Source organism: Aquarana catesbeiana, linkage group LG04 (assembly GCF_042186555.1).
Source record: "Aquarana catesbeiana isolate 2022-GZ linkage group LG04, ASM4218655v1, whole genome shotgun sequence".
Taxonomy (NCBI): Eukaryota; Metazoa; Chordata; class Amphibia; order Anura; family Ranidae; genus Aquarana; species Aquarana catesbeiana.
In genome coordinates, this window is record NC_133327.1 from 327,069,286 (window position 1) to 327,084,826 (window position 15,541).

The 15,541-nt window shown below is 42.8% G+C and overlaps 1 protein-coding gene across 1 annotated transcript in view; it reads right to left on the bottom strand.

The window, feature by feature from the left end:
• The window catches only part of CEP162 (centrosomal protein 162), a 205,699-nt gene that overhangs the window by 121,448 nt on the left and 68,710 nt on the right, over positions 1–15,541 (bottom strand). The window contains exon 4 of the mRNA XM_073626889.1: positions 9,042–9,194. Within this exon, the coding sequence (XP_073482990.1) occupies positions 9,042–9,194 (153 nt within the window). The remainder of the gene's footprint in view (positions 1–9,041; positions 9,195–15,541) is intronic.

Consider the following 15,541-nt stretch of genomic DNA (forward strand, 5'->3'; position numbering starts at 1 on the left):
CAGCCTCAGCACTGCCCATCATTGCAGCCTGATCAGTGCCCATCTGCAGCCTTGCCCATCATTGCTGCCTAATCAGTGCCCATCTGCAGCTTTGCCCATCATTGTAGCCTCACCATTGCCCATCTGAAGCCTCAGCACTGCCCATCATTGCAGCCTGATCAGTGCCCATCTGCAGCCTTGCCCATCATTGCTGCCTAATCAGTGCCCATCTGCAGCCTCAGCACTGCCCATCATTGCAGCCTGATCAGTGCCCATCTGCAGCCTTGGCCATCATTGCAGCCTAATCAGTGCCCATCTGCAGCCTTGGCCATCATTGTAGCCTAATCAGTGCCCATCTGCAGCCTTGGCCATCATTGCAACCTAATCAGTGCCCATCTGCAGCCTTGCCCATCATTGTAGCCTCACCATTGCCCATCTGCAGCCTCAGCACTGCCCATCATTGCAGCCTGATCAGTGCCCATCTGCAGCCTTGCCCATCATTGCTGCCTAATCAGTGCCCATCTGCAGCTTTGCCCATCATTGTAGCCTCACCATTGCCCATCTGAAGCCTCAGCACTGCCCATCATTGCAGCCTGATCAGTGCCCATCTGCAGCCTTGCCCATCATTGCTGCCTAATCAGTGCCCATCTGCAGCCTTGCCCATTACTGCAGCCTGATCACTGCCCATCTGCAGCCTTGCCCATCATTGCAGCCTGATCACTGCCCATCTGCAGCCTTGCCCATCATTGCAGACTGATCACTGCCCATCTGCATGTAGCCTTGCCCATCATTGCAGCCTGATCAGTGCCCATCTGCATGTAGCTATGCCCATCATTGCAGCCTGATCAGCGCCCATCTGCAGCCTTGCCCACCATTGCAGCCTAATCAGTGCCCATCTGCAGCCTTGCCCATCATTGTAGCCTGATCACTGCCCATCTTCAGCCTAATCAATGCAGCAATAGACAGAGCCCCTTGGCCTGGCTCCTATGATGGACATAACACCGATCCAATGCCGAGACATCAATGCTAGGAGGTGAGACTGGGCGTGACTGAGCCGAGCAGAGTACACAGGAGATAAAGCTCTGTCTGTCTATTTTGGCGTCGCTCGTTCCCTGCTTCCCCTCTGAGGTAGCCCTATATCGGCGTATAACACACACACACACACACACGATTTGCCCCCTATTTTAAAGGGGTAAAAGTGCATGTTATATGCCGATAAATACAGTCTGCAAGTCTTTTTTGGTATGTCTCTACCACCTTTGCACATCTAAAGAGTGAAATGTTTGCCTATGTTTCTTTCCAAAATAGCTCAAGCTCTGTCAGATTGGATGGAGAGCGTCTGAACAGCAATTTTCAAGTCTTGCCACAGATTCTCAATTGGATTTAGGTCTGGACTTTGACTGTGCCATTTTAACACATTAATATGCTTTGATCTAAGCCATTCCATTGTAGCTCTTGGCTGTATGTTTAGGGTCGTTGTCCTGCTGGAAGGTGAACCTCCCCCCAGTCTCAAGCGTTTTCCAGACTCTAACAGGTTTTCTTCTAAGATTGCCCTTTATTTGGCTCCATCCATCTTCCCATCAACTCTGACCAGCTTCCATGACCCTGCTGAAGAAAAGCATCCCTGCAACATGATGCTGCCACCACCATGTTTCATGGTGGGGATGGTGTGTTCAGGGTGATGTGCAGTGTTAGTTTTACGCCACATATAGCGTTTTGCTTTTAGGCCAAAAAGTTCAATTTTGGTCTCATCTGACTAGAGGAACTTCTTCCACATGTTTGCTGTGTCCCCATATGGCTTCTCGCAAACTGCAAAACGGGACTTCTTATGCCTTTTTTTTATTTTAATAATGGCTTTCCTCTTGCCACTCTTCCATTATAGCCAGATTTGTGGAGTGCACAACTAATAGTTGTCCTGTGGACAGATTCTCCCACCTGAGCTGTGGATCTCTGCAGCTCCTCCAGAGTTACCATGGGCCTCTTGGCTGCTTCTCTGATTAATACTTTCCTTGCCCGGCCTGTCAGTTTAGGTGGACAGCCATGTCTTGGTAGGTTTGCGGTTGTGCCATACTCTTTCCATTTTCGGATGATGGACTTCAAAACTTGGGATTTTTTATAACCTAACCCTGCATAAAAAAAACTTATCCACAACTTTATCCCTGACCTGTCTGGTGTGTTCCTTGGCCTTCATGATGCTGTTTTTTTCACTAAGGTTCTTTAACCAACCTCTGAGGGCTTCACAGAACAGCTGTATTTATACTGAGAATAAATTACACACAGGTGGACTCTATTTACCAATTAGGTGACTTCTGAAGGCAATTGGTTCCATTAGATTTTAGTTAGGGGTATCAAAGTAAATTCCACTTCACAGTTATGTAAAACTTTGTGTTGGTCTAGAAGACCCCAAATCCCTCTTAAAAGCATTCAAAATGTCAAGTTTGGCTGTTTTGAATGCTGTAAATTTTTAAAATTTGGCGCCTTTAAGTCTTCTGTAAACCGGAAGTGATGTCATGACATCGCTTCCGGGTTTTTAGATCCGAGACCTGATCAAAGCCAATTTCCGACTTTGTTTGGGTCTCCAGCCAGCCGGCGGACGTGCCGGCTGGTCACTCGGGCCTCGTGGTGGGATGGCAGAGCCCAGGCGAGCCGCGGAAGGCGGCGGGAGGATACGTCCCCTCCCGCTGCTTGTGATAACAGCTGAGCTACGTTTTAGCCGCATCGGTTGTTCACCCAAGAAAGCCGACCACTGGCTCTAGAAAAGGGTACCGCGGTGCTGCAGGCAACACTCCGGTACAACCCCTTCAATCGGAGGCCGCATATTTGTATAGGTCGGCGTGAAGGGGTTAAAATGTCCGCAGGCTGGGTGCACGCAAATTAGTCACTTGCATTGATGGGCCGAATATTTAGCAGCGGCAGGCTGGGCGCGGCCCACAGGCTGTAGGTTGCCGACCCTGACTGACCAGTTTGGTGGGTGGTTAAGTGAAATCTTAATTTTCTTGCAGGGCTATGTGCACCACCGCTATCATAAAGTCCCAAGTGTGTTGGATAGCATGTCCCTTGTTGGGCACTGTGGTCCCTCCAGCCAGCTGCTACATCATTATAGTACACAATACTGACAGAGGTGCCTGTAATAGGAACAAAGACGTGCAATGGGGGTGACGTGCAATGGGGGCTACATGCAGAAGTGGGATTGCATCAATGTTCATGGCTCTGAAATAAGAGCAAAACTTGGACTTGCTGCACAGTTAAAGCTGAACTCCAGCCTTACTCTCAGTCTTGCATATTTGTACAGGCTTCTCCCAGTAGTGAAATTGCTTGCCGCTTCAAGGCAGATAGAGCCAGCTTCATTTTAAAGCTGGAGGATGTAAATAATCATCTATCCCTTTTCTTTACAGACTTGCTCTCCTTGGCCCACCCCTTTCATTCACTGCAAAGGTGTTTTTCAATCATAGAGGCCCAGGATCAAATATGGAAGTTTCCCGGGGCATTCTTCATGCAAATGCAGCCTGCCTAAGAAAACCTACCCCTCCAGATTGGCTTCCACCGATTATTGCATTTTGGTATTTGCATAACTTCTCTGAAGAGCGAGCCCACTGTATGAATCATGGCTAAGAGCTCTTCGAGCCCTTTCCCACTCACAGCACCCGGGCGTCGGCAGTAAAGTGCTGCTATTTTTAGCGGTGCTTTACCGTCTTTTTTGCAGTGCTTTTCAGCCTCTAGTGGGGTGCTCTTAACCCCAGCTAGTGGCCGAAAAAGCGTTAAAAGCGCCGGCACTGCCCATTGATTTCAATGGGCAGGGGCACTTTAGGAGCGATGTATACCTAAAGCGCCTCAAAAGGAACTTGGGCTTTCACTCTGGACTGAGAGGAGAGGCGCTTTACAGGTGCTAGTTTTAGTGCTATAGCACCTCTAAAGTGCCTCAGTGTGAAAGGGGTCTTAAGAAGAGTAATACTGAGGCAGGGTGCTGTGAGGTTTTTAGTAAGCCATGTACAGCTCCATGCTGGCCTCTCAAATCAGCCACATTCTGCTTGCATTTAATAGAGAAGCATAAAGACTCAATGATTAAATCACTGGGACTAAGAAGAGGTATGTAACAAAAAGGGTAGCTCTATTTTCGTGGGTAAAAAATAAATAAAAAATATAGCATATAAAATTGCAGCTCAGGTCAAATTGTAATGGAATGTTATTAAAAATTACCTTTCCAATCTTCAGTGCTGTAATTTTATGTAAAATGAAATGCAATATGGTTACCTGGAGGTGTTCTGTACATACTGTAGATGGTATACAGAATGCCCCTGAAAACATCATTTCCTGCTTGTTTGATTGGCTTACTGATTTTCCCAGACGTCTGCACTAAGATACAAGTCAAATTTTTGGCATCATAGCAGCAAAAATGTAATTTCTTGTGAGATACTCCCAAAGGAAAATCACGTCTAAAGGGATGCAGACCTTGCCAATTTCATCATTAGAACCCTGCAGGTGCAGCAGCCGACTGATAATTATAAACCCATACAGATTCACTCAACACATGGACACAGACAGCTATTTTTCAGAAAAATAAAAGTTAGGAATCTGCAACAAAAGTTTGTTAAAATCCTTACAATGAACATTACATGGATCACCCAGAGGGGAATGTTTTTTTTTCTAAAAAAAAAAAAAAAAAAAAAAAAAAAAAAAAAAACAGAAATAGTATCAGCTTTAAATGTTATTTCCTGAGATTTGTCTTCAATACTTTTCCGAATCCATAATCTGGAGCAAACATGTAGTCAATTCAGATGCAACTGCTTTTCAGGTATTCTGACAGCCACTACCAGGGAGGTTTGTCTATCTGTACGGTATAGCGTGGATGGAGGAATCAAATCAGATAATTTTTTTTCATTCAGCCTGCCTATTCACAGTCCTCTGCAGAATGTACATGAAAAGCATTGAAGACAATAACATTTTCAGAGACAGGGATCAGCTTGTGTCATCTTCAACGCACCTGTCTGGCTTGCACAATTGGAACTGGCTGGATGGATGCTGTAATCCCTTCATTTGGCTACCCTCACATAGGCTTTTTCTACTGAGGAGCAATCTAATCTTCCATCACAGACAGCGAGTTTGGTAATACTGCCTGCATATTACAAATTGTTTTTCGATTTGATGGCACATCTGGATTCTTCACATCTGGATTAAAAAAGTTATGCTTACTGATACCTACATAACTAACTCATGGTTAGTGTGGCTGAAGCCATTTATTATCAATCAACTGTGTTTATTCTTTTTAAATCATAAGGACTACCCAAATGAGTTTACATACCCCAGTTCCTAATACCGTGCATTGCCCCCTTTAACATCAATAACAGCTTGAAGTCTTTTGTGGTATTTGTGGATGAGGCTCTTTATCTTCTCAGATGGTAAAGCTGCCCATTGCTCTTGGCAAAAAGCCTCCAGTTCCTGTAAATTCTTGGGCTGTCTTGCATGAACTGCACGTTTGAGATCTCTCCAAAGTGGCTCAATGATATTGCGGTCAGGAGACTGAGATGGCCACTCCAGAACCTTCACTTTATTCTGTTGTAGCCAATGACAGGTTGACTCGGCCTTGTGTTTTGGATCATTGTCATTTTGGAATGTCCAAGTACGTCCATGCGCAGCTTCCTGGCTGATGAATGCAAATGTTCCTCCAGTATTTGATAACATACTGTATTTATCTTGTCATCAGTTTCACATTCCCAAAACATCAGCGATCCACCTCCGTGTTTCACAGTAGGAATGGTGTACCTTTCATTATAGGCCTTGTTTACGTCTCTCCAAATGTAGTGTTTAGGGTTGTGGCTAAAAAGCTCAATTTTGGTCTCATCACTCCAAATGACTTTGTGCCAGAAGGTCTGAGACTGGTCTCTGTGTGGTTTGGCGTATTGTAAGCGGGATACTTTGTGGCATTTGTGTAGTAATGGCTTTCTTCTGGCGACTCGACCATGCAGCCCATCTTTCATCAAGTGCCTCCTTATTGTGCATCTTGAAACAGCCACACCACATGTTTTCAGAGAGTCCTGTATTTCACCTTAAGTTATTTGTGGGTTTTTCTTTGCATTCCAAACAATTTTCCTGGCAGTTGTGGCTGAAATTTTAGTTGGTCTACCTGACCGTGGTTTGGTTTCAACAGAACCCTGCATTTTCCACTTCTTGATTAGAGTTTGAACACTGCTGATTGGCATTCTCCATTCCTTGGATATATCTATTTAGATCCCTTTCCCGTTTTATACAGTTCAACTACCTTTTCCCGCAGATCATTTGACAATTCTTTTGCTTTCCCCATGATTCAGAATCCAGAAACGTCAGTGCAGCACTGGATGAAAGTTGCAAGGGTCTGTCAGGAGTTCAGAAACTCATTGAGCTATTATACACACACACACACACACACACACACACACACACACACATATGCTAATTACAAGCAAACAGATCACAGATGAGGATGGTTACCTTTAATAGTCATTCAAACCCCTTTGTGTCAACTTGTGTGCATGTTATCAGGCCAAAATCACCAGGGTATGTAAATTTTTGATCAGGGTCATTTGGGTAGTTTCTGTTGTCATTATGATTTAAAAAGAGTAAACACAGTTGATTGATAATAAATGGCTTCAGCCAAACACTAACCATGAGTAAAAAAAGTTTGTGTTGTCATTCATATTCTCTGAAAAATGGCTAAGAAATCATAAATTCATCCAGGGTATGTAAACTTATGAGCACAACTGCACATGCCAGTTCCTTTTTGACTATTTCCATTATGGATCTTACATGGAACTGTAACTTCCCGCAACTGGTATGATTATATTAGAGGTCCAGAGCGCTGCTTTTTTCTGGTATTCCACTAGACCACTACTCCAAGTGTTTCTACAGCAGCCTGGGGCAGTCTTAAGTGTACCTACTCACACAACTATATGAATATGGTTTATGGACTTAGCACTTGGTATGTAAGTTTTTATTTATAATAATATGCTGCAGAACTTTTTTCAGCTCAGGGACTAGCTATAGTGGTTAGTGAGTGAATACCTGCAAATGTTTTAGCAGAGCTGCCCTTTTCAGTTTCTGGGTCATTGATCCTTTATGTGTCTCAGTAAGTGATCTTCCGCCGTTGCTCCAAATTGCCTGTTTATGTTCACTCCAGCAAAATCTGATCCTGATTGCCACAAAATGTTAGAGTATAGTGGTTGTATGGGAGTATCCAGGCACTGATTATCCAACAGACTTAAAGTGACACTAAAGGTTAAATTTTTTTTTTTTTTTTTTAAACAACATACATATCATACTTACCTTACTTACACTGTGCAGCTCGTACATATCATACTTACACTGTGCAGCTCGTTTTGCACAGAGTGGCGCCAAACCTGCTCTTCTGGGGTCCCACGGCAGCTCTCTCAGCTCCTCCCCGAATCAGATAACCCCCTAGGAGAAGCTCTCTCCCGGGGGGTTACCTTGCGGGTGCGTTCCCGAGTCCAGCATTCAGCATCCATAGACGCCGAATGCAGGACTCGGCCCCGCTCCCGGCTGCATCGTCATTGGATTTGATTGACAGCAGCGGGAGCCAGTGGGCTGCTGATCCAATCAACAGCCGAGAACCCCCTAGCAGAGAGACGGCACGTCCCCGTGGGACAAGTTCGAGGGTTCGGGTAAGTAAAACGGGAGGGGGGGCGGGCCTGGGGGCCGATCACTGACAGGTGTTTTTTTACTTTATTGCATAGGATGCATTAAGGTGAAAAAACACGATCCTTTACAACCCCTTTAAGGTGTTACTAAACCCACAACAGTAAAATCGGTCTGTATATGCAGTAAAGCAGGCTTGTTATACTCACTGTGGAACCAAAGGGGTTAATTCTCTGAATTATGTATAAAGGCTGTGTGATCCTGTCTCTCTGATCCTCCTCTTCTTCCATTGTCCCCTAATTATTTCCTGATAACACAGAGGCTAAGGGACAAGCTGCACATGTTCAGTGTGCATTGCTAGAGAGTTTTTCTTTTTTCTTGGGAGAGTACATGTGATCAGCACAGGGCCAATCAGCAATGTCCAGACAGAGGGTCAGGGGAGAATGAAAACTTCTCCTTCAAGCTTTGCTATGAAATGATACAAGTCACAAGGCTGCTATATACTGCCGATGAGAAAAGGTATTTATTTCCATGTTCTGTGTACTGTGGGAGACCACATAGTAATCGTAGGTTCTGGGTTTAGTAACAATTTAATTCTGCTTAACCACTTCCCGACGGCCATATAGCAGAATGATGTGTGCAAAGTGGTTAAGTTATCCTGACTGGACATCACATGACGTGCGTGCGCGGCGATCGTTGGCGTGGTGTGTCAGTCTGATCTAGGCTCTTTACTATGTGATCATCTGTGTCCAATCACAGCTGATCACAGCATAAACAGGAAGAGCCGTTTATCGACTTTTCCTCCACTCGCACTGACAGATGCAAGTAGAGGAGAGCTGATCAGCTTCTCTCCTGAAGGGGGGGGTGGCTGGGGCGCTGATCATCAGTGCAGCCCCCAGAGGATGCCCACCTGTGCCCACCAGGGATGTCCACCCAGGATCACCAGGTATGCCCACCCATGACCACCAGGGTTACCAGTGCCCATCAGTGCTGCCTATCAGAGCCATCAGTGCCCATCAGAGCCATCAGTGCCACCTATCAGTGCCCCCTATCAATGCCCATTAGTGCCTCATCAGTGCCACCTCATTAGTGTCCATCAGTGGAGAAAACGTTCTTATTTGCAAAATGTCCTGGAGGCCGATAAGAAGGCTCACAAGAAAGCATGCCCTAGCCTGTAAATAGGCTGTTAAAGTTTGCATATATATGCCATTGGTTGACATGACAACAGCTACGAGACCACCACTTGGAACAGTGGTACATTAATGTATGAAAACATTGTACAGTTTATTACATTAAAAAGGTAACTGCCAGTGTGTGGAAACAATGAAATGCAGAGAGGGCTTGGTCTGTGCCTTTCTGCATTCAGAACTTGCTTACCACTGCATTCAATAGGATGACGCAAGTTGCTACAGTATTCAATTTTATAAAGCACTTACCATCAATATCCAAGCTGTCCTTCTCTATGGATGCAATCAACTGATCTTGTGTAGACTGCTGCATTTCTTCAATATGATTCTCTTCTTCTACTTCTTCAATAGGCTGAGAAGTGCTTTGAGATTTTAGGAAGCTGCGGCTGGTCATAACCAGGTCTAACGAGAGAGTAATTTCTTGCGTTATTGTCATTTCTGTTTCCAGCACAGTTATTTGTATCATGTACAAGATTCTATTAATTTTATTGTTTTTGTAGTAAGATAAACATGGACAACAATTTGTAAGGTAAAGGGGTGAAGGCTCACATACAAAAGAGCACTTATGGAATGCAAGCATAATACTGAGGAACTGCATTTACCTGATTACAGAAAAAAGCAAACATACAAAAGAAAAAAAAAGAGGCTATTTAGTATAAAGCAAATAAAAAAAACAAGCAGCAAAAATGTAAAACTAGGTTAACAAAGGAATTCTTCAAATTATTTAGTGTGGGTTAGGAATAAAACAACATGTAGCCAAGGGAAAAAAGTGATATGCATCTAATGGAATCCAAAAGATAAACACATCACGCTAGAGAGCTAAAGAACTAAACAAGACATTGATACAACTGAATTCACATAAAGCAGGCATGTCCAATGTCCGGCCTGTGTTCCGGTTTTGAAGGGCCCTCCTGGTAATTTTGACATGTATATCTTTTGTGGCCCCCCAACTAATCCGAGCGCCAGGGGCCACAAAAGATATATATGCTGGCTGCCTTGAAGGGGACAGGGAGGGAGCGGGACAAGTGCCGTACATACAGGAGACTTTCCTGTTTACACAGGGGCCTCTGTAATAGGAAGTCCAGTCTCCTGCGCTGCCATTGGACAACTGTTCTGTCCATCATAGGAGGCGGGACTTTGTATTAAGGCTGCCGAGGAAACAGACTCTCCTGCATGTAATCTGTTGGCGCTCGTCCTGCCCCCTTCCTGTCCCCTCCGAGGCTGCCATGGGCATAGATCAGGCTGCATTCATGGCAGTGGTGGGGCAGCATTCATGGCACTGATTAGGCTGCATTCATGGGCACTGACCCTTTGTTTGCGTCACAGTTCTTTATTTAAAATGTACGTTTTTTTCATGAAACTTCCCTCTTAAAGTGAAGGTGCGTGTTATATGCCAATAAATATGGTATATCCAAATAACACATCCAAGCTCATCTCTTCACCACACACAGCCACAAAGACAAGAGAATTCTTGTTGGGTAGTGCATTAGTGCTCGGACGAACACACTTAAACCAAATTTGAATGGTTCAAAGAATGTCAGGCAAAAATGGTTGGCCCTCACACATGTTCACTTTATCAAATCTGGCCCTCTTTGAAAAAAGTTTGGACACCCCCAACATAAATGTGTCATGATAAAAACACAACTTGTTAGTTATGTTTCAACACAGTTAAGTTTTAGGCCTTATGCACATGATGTTCTGCTAACTCTCCTAGACTCCTTTCCTCCTGGCAGCATCGTTTTGGTGCTTGTAAACGCATGTAACACGTTTAGGAGTGTTATGCCCTTGACTGTTAATTTACACTGTTGCTGCTGGACCCACTGGCTTTGGGGTTTTTTTTCTGCCTCTATATGCCTAACACACTGCCAGAAGATCCTAACAGGCCCCCCCATTATAAGCAGCCCACACCTTGCTCGACCCCACTCTCTGGCCAGGGGCAATCTCCAGACCCAATAAGAGAATGGATTCCTACATTTCTTCTTCCTGCAGTGATGACAACTGCTAATGCATACAGAGGACGTATGCATCAAGTGCAATACATTTCAGGGACTTCTTTCCTTCCACTAATAATTTAATATTTCATTTTTTTGTTATTTCATTCAGTTGTTTTGTTATTCAATTAGTAATGCTCTATCAATTTCTATGTATTTAAATGATAGTGGATTGTACTGAGCTTTAAGAATTAATTTAGGCAATAGTTCACACTAGCAGCTTGACAAAGCACTTTTCAAGTTTTACATTTTTGGGCATGGGTCTTGTTTATATCTTTAAGCCAAGCACAAGGCTTTAATATTGCTCATATCTCATATTATGGTATGCAAATAATAATTTAGAAGTACATGTAAGGCCTGGAAAAATTGTTCCAAACTCTAGGAGCCAACTTCAAAAAGTTAGGAAAGCTCCTATCCAAGAAAAAAAAAAAAAGTAGGGTGGTCGTGAGATCCATGCTTACAAAGCACTCTAAGGAAGAAAGGAGCCCCTGAAACATGTCAGCAAATTTCATTAACGCACAAGGGAGAAATGCTCCCAGCAGTCATCGTGGCCTTCTCTTGATTACTCAGACTGCCAGAGCATGGAGGACAGTGAAAAGGATGGCAGGTGGATTGTAACAGTATAGTTTGTTGCATACCAACAGTATTCTGTATATTTTATTCATATACAGTCATATTTGTTTCATTACAGTGCCTTGAAAAAGTATTCATACCCCTTGAAACTTTCCACATTTTGTCATGTTACAACTAGAAACGTAAATGTGTTTTATTGGGATTTTATGTGATAGACCAACACAAAGTGACACATAATTGTGAAGTGGAAGGAAAATGATAAATGGGTTTCAAGATTTTTTTACAAATAAAATGTGTGGCATGCATTTGTAGTCAGCCCCCTCTAATCAGATACCCCTAACTAAAATCTAGTGGGACCAAGTGCCTTCAGACGTCACCTAATTAGTAAATAGAGTTCACCTGTGTATAATTTAATCTCAGTATAAATACAGCAGTTCTGTGAAACCTTAGAGAACCTTAGTGAACAAACAACATCATAAAGGCCAAAAGGAACACACCAGACAGGTCAGGGATAAAGTTGGAGACATTTAAAGCAGGGTTAGGTTATAAAAATATATCCCAAGCTTTGAACATCTCACAGAGTACTGTACAATCCATCATCCAAAAATGGAAAGAGTATGGCACAACTGTAAACCTGCTAAGACAAGGCCGTCCACCAAAACTGACAGTCCAGGCAAGGAGAGCATTATTCAGAGAAGCAGCCAAGAGGCCCATGGTAACTCTGGAGAAGCTGGAGAGATCCACAGCTCCGGTGGGAGAATCTGTCCACAGGACAACTATTAGTCGTGCCTCCACAAATCTGGTCTTTATGAAAGAGTGGCAAGAAGAAAGCCATTATTGAAAGAAAGCCATAAAAAGTCCTGTTTGCAGTTTGCGAGAAGCCATGTGGGGGACACAGCAAATATGCGGAAGAAGGGGCTCTGGTCAGATGAGACCAAAATTGAACTTTTTGGCCTAAAAGTCTTAGAAGAAAACCTGTTAAGAGTCTGCAAAAGACTTGAGACTGGCGAGGAGGTTCCTCTTCCAGCAGGACAACGACCCTAAACATACCAGAGCTACAAAGGAATGGTTTAGATCAAAGCATATTCATGTGTTAGAATGGCCCAGTCAAAGTCCAGAACTAAATCTAATTGAGAATCTGTGGCAAGACATTAAAATTGCTGTTCATAGACGTTCTCTATCCAATCTGACAGAGCTTGAGCTATTTTGCAAAGAAAAATGGGCAAAAATGTCACTCTAGATGTGCAAAGCTGGTAGAGACATACCCAAAAAACTCACAGCTGTAATTGAAGTTAAAGGAGGTTTTACAATGTATTGACTCAGGGGGCTGAATACAAATGCACACCACACTTTTCAGATTTTTTTTTGGTAAAAAATGTTGAAAACCATTTATCATTTTCCTTCCGCTTTACAATTATGTGCCACTTTGTGTTGGTCTAGCACATGAAATCCCAATAAAATCCATTTACATTTTTGGTTGTAACATGGCAAAATGTGGAAAATTACAAGGATTATGAATACTTTTTCAAGGCACTGTAGTTGACACACTAAAAATTTCATATAAATGCAGTTTGGTTGCTTTTAATAACTTTTAAATTTACAGTTTCTGGTTGCATTTATTTATAGGATAATGAAGGCGAAGATAATGCTATTTTAATCACCGTTAAGAATTCTACCTTGAATAACTTATGCATTCAAGTCAATTAATGTAAACAAAACACCAACATTTTTTTTTATAGTTAGAGGATCGTTAGAGAAGAAAAGCTTTACACATGCTAAACAGAATGCAAATAAATGGGTTCAGACGCTGCGTTTAGAGGCATGTCACGCACCAAAGGCTTATAAATGTGGCTAAACACTAATTCGCGTTTTGCCACGTTTCGTTTACAGGCGTTTTTCATTTATGGCCATTTTGAAAAAAAATATATATATATATTTTTTTTAAAACGTAGACGGGGCATGTAAACACGGGTTATTATCTGTCAAGTTGTATCGTTCAAGAGAGGTTGTAAAAACGTCCCGTATACATGAAGCCTAACAGAACAATATCTGCACCAGTTTGACACCTAGATTAGGTGCATAAAACATATCATGGTTTTGTATTCATTTTCTTTATTTGTTCCCATTATTTAAATTATGAAATATAATAATATAAATATTCTGCAGTCTTCGGATGCAGCTCTTCATGTCTCTAATGTTTTTCTGTTTTGTTGAGGTAATTATTTTCAGTTTGGGGAGGTGATGTTCTGCATCTCAAAAACAGTGTAGTTTCTATGGGGGCATGGATTCACGGTCCCTCGCCAACCTCTTTATGGGGTGGTGGGAGCTCTACATATTTGAAGCTGTGAACCCCTTCAGACAGCAGGGCATGTGGTATGGAAGGTACATAGATGACTTGATGAGTGAATGGGGACAATGAGTTACTGATGTTTTCCAAATTTGTCAATGAGGACCTTAATTTGCAGTTCATTATTGGAAGGGAGAAGTACGAAATTCATTTTTTTTTTTTTTAAGGTACAACTTTAGAGGGAGATAAAGCAACTGCTTTTAATGGGCTCATGCATGTCAGCCCAAGCACACAAAAAGGACTATCCCTATGGGTGAACCTATTAGATTAAAAAGAAATTTCTTCAACTTGAAAACGTATAAAAAAAAAAAAAGTGTCAAAACAATGATCTTGTCCAGCAACTGTTATTCTAGTTGGATAGTAGAGAGGGATGTTAAAATTATAGATGCAAAGAACAGACAAGTTATGATACAAAATCGTCATAAGATTGATAAAGGTTATGAGTAACAGGTCTTTGCCTACTTTTTCAACTAAGTTCAGTACTGAATATTATAAGATTGTCAATATTGTTTAAGCTGAACTCCAGGTATGGATTTTTATTTCACTCGCTCGGCATAGTCACTATACAAGGTGTTCTCTGGTTAGATGAGGTGGAGAGCCTGACTTCAACGTCCCTCCTCCCTACCTAGTCCAGAGAACTCTTTGTATTCACTGAAAAAATTACAAGAAATTCTAGGAATGGCAGCAGTGCTAAGCGACTCCCCAGGGTCAGTGTGCAGAGGGGAAGCCGCGCGCACAGAACACAAGCAGAACCCAGAAGACTGAGGCTAATACTGTAGTTGCGATGGCTAATGGTCAGCTTTACCAGTGGTCCATCAGATATAATATTTGTATACTTGCATTGGCCCAAGCTGCACGAATGCAAGTATGCAATAAAGATACCTGGAATTCAGCTTTAGGTATAACATAGGGATTCTGTATGCGGATCCCCAATCCTGGGACTTGTAAAGCCCAATACCGTATGTAGGTTGTACCATCAGACAAAAAATTTAATAAAATAGGAGTATACAGGTAAAAGCCAGTAAATTAGAATATTTTGAAAAACTTGATTTATTTCAGTAATTGCATTCAAAAGGTGTAACTTGTACATTATATTTATTCATTGCACACAGACTGATGCATTCAAATGTTTATTTCATTTAATTTTGATGATTTGAAGTGGCAACAAATGAAAATCCAAAATTCCGTGTGTCACAAAATTAGAATATTGTGTAAGGGTTAAATTTTGGGAAAGGGAAGGAAAAACTGTGGTCAGAAAAAGTGTACAAGCGATAGGGATCACCGCGCCCTAGTCAAGATTGTGAAAAAAAACCCATTCAAAAATGTGGGGGAGATTCACAAGGAGTGGACAGCTGCTGGAGTCAGTGCTTCAAGATCCACCACCAAGAGACGCTTGAAAGACATGGGTTTCAACTGCCGCATACCTCGTGTCAAGCCACTGTTGACCAAGAAACAGCGCGAAAACCGTCTCACCTGGGCTAAGGAAAAAAAGAGCTGGACTGCTGCTGAGTGGTCCAAAGTCATGTTTTCTGACGAAAGCAAATTTTGCATTTCCTTTGGAAATCGAGGTCCCAGAGTCTGGAGGAAGACAGGAGAGGCACAGGATCCACGTTGCCTGAAGTCTAGTGTAAAGTTTCCACCATCAGTGATGGTTTGGGGTGCCATGTCATCTGCTGGTGTCGGTCCACTCTGTTTCCTGAGATCCAGGGTCAACGCAGCCGTCTACCAGCAAGTTTTAGAGCACTTCATGCTTCCTGCTGCTGACCTGCTCTATGGAGATGGAGATTTCAGGTTCCAACAGGACTTGGCGCCTGCACACAGCGCAAAATCTACCCGTG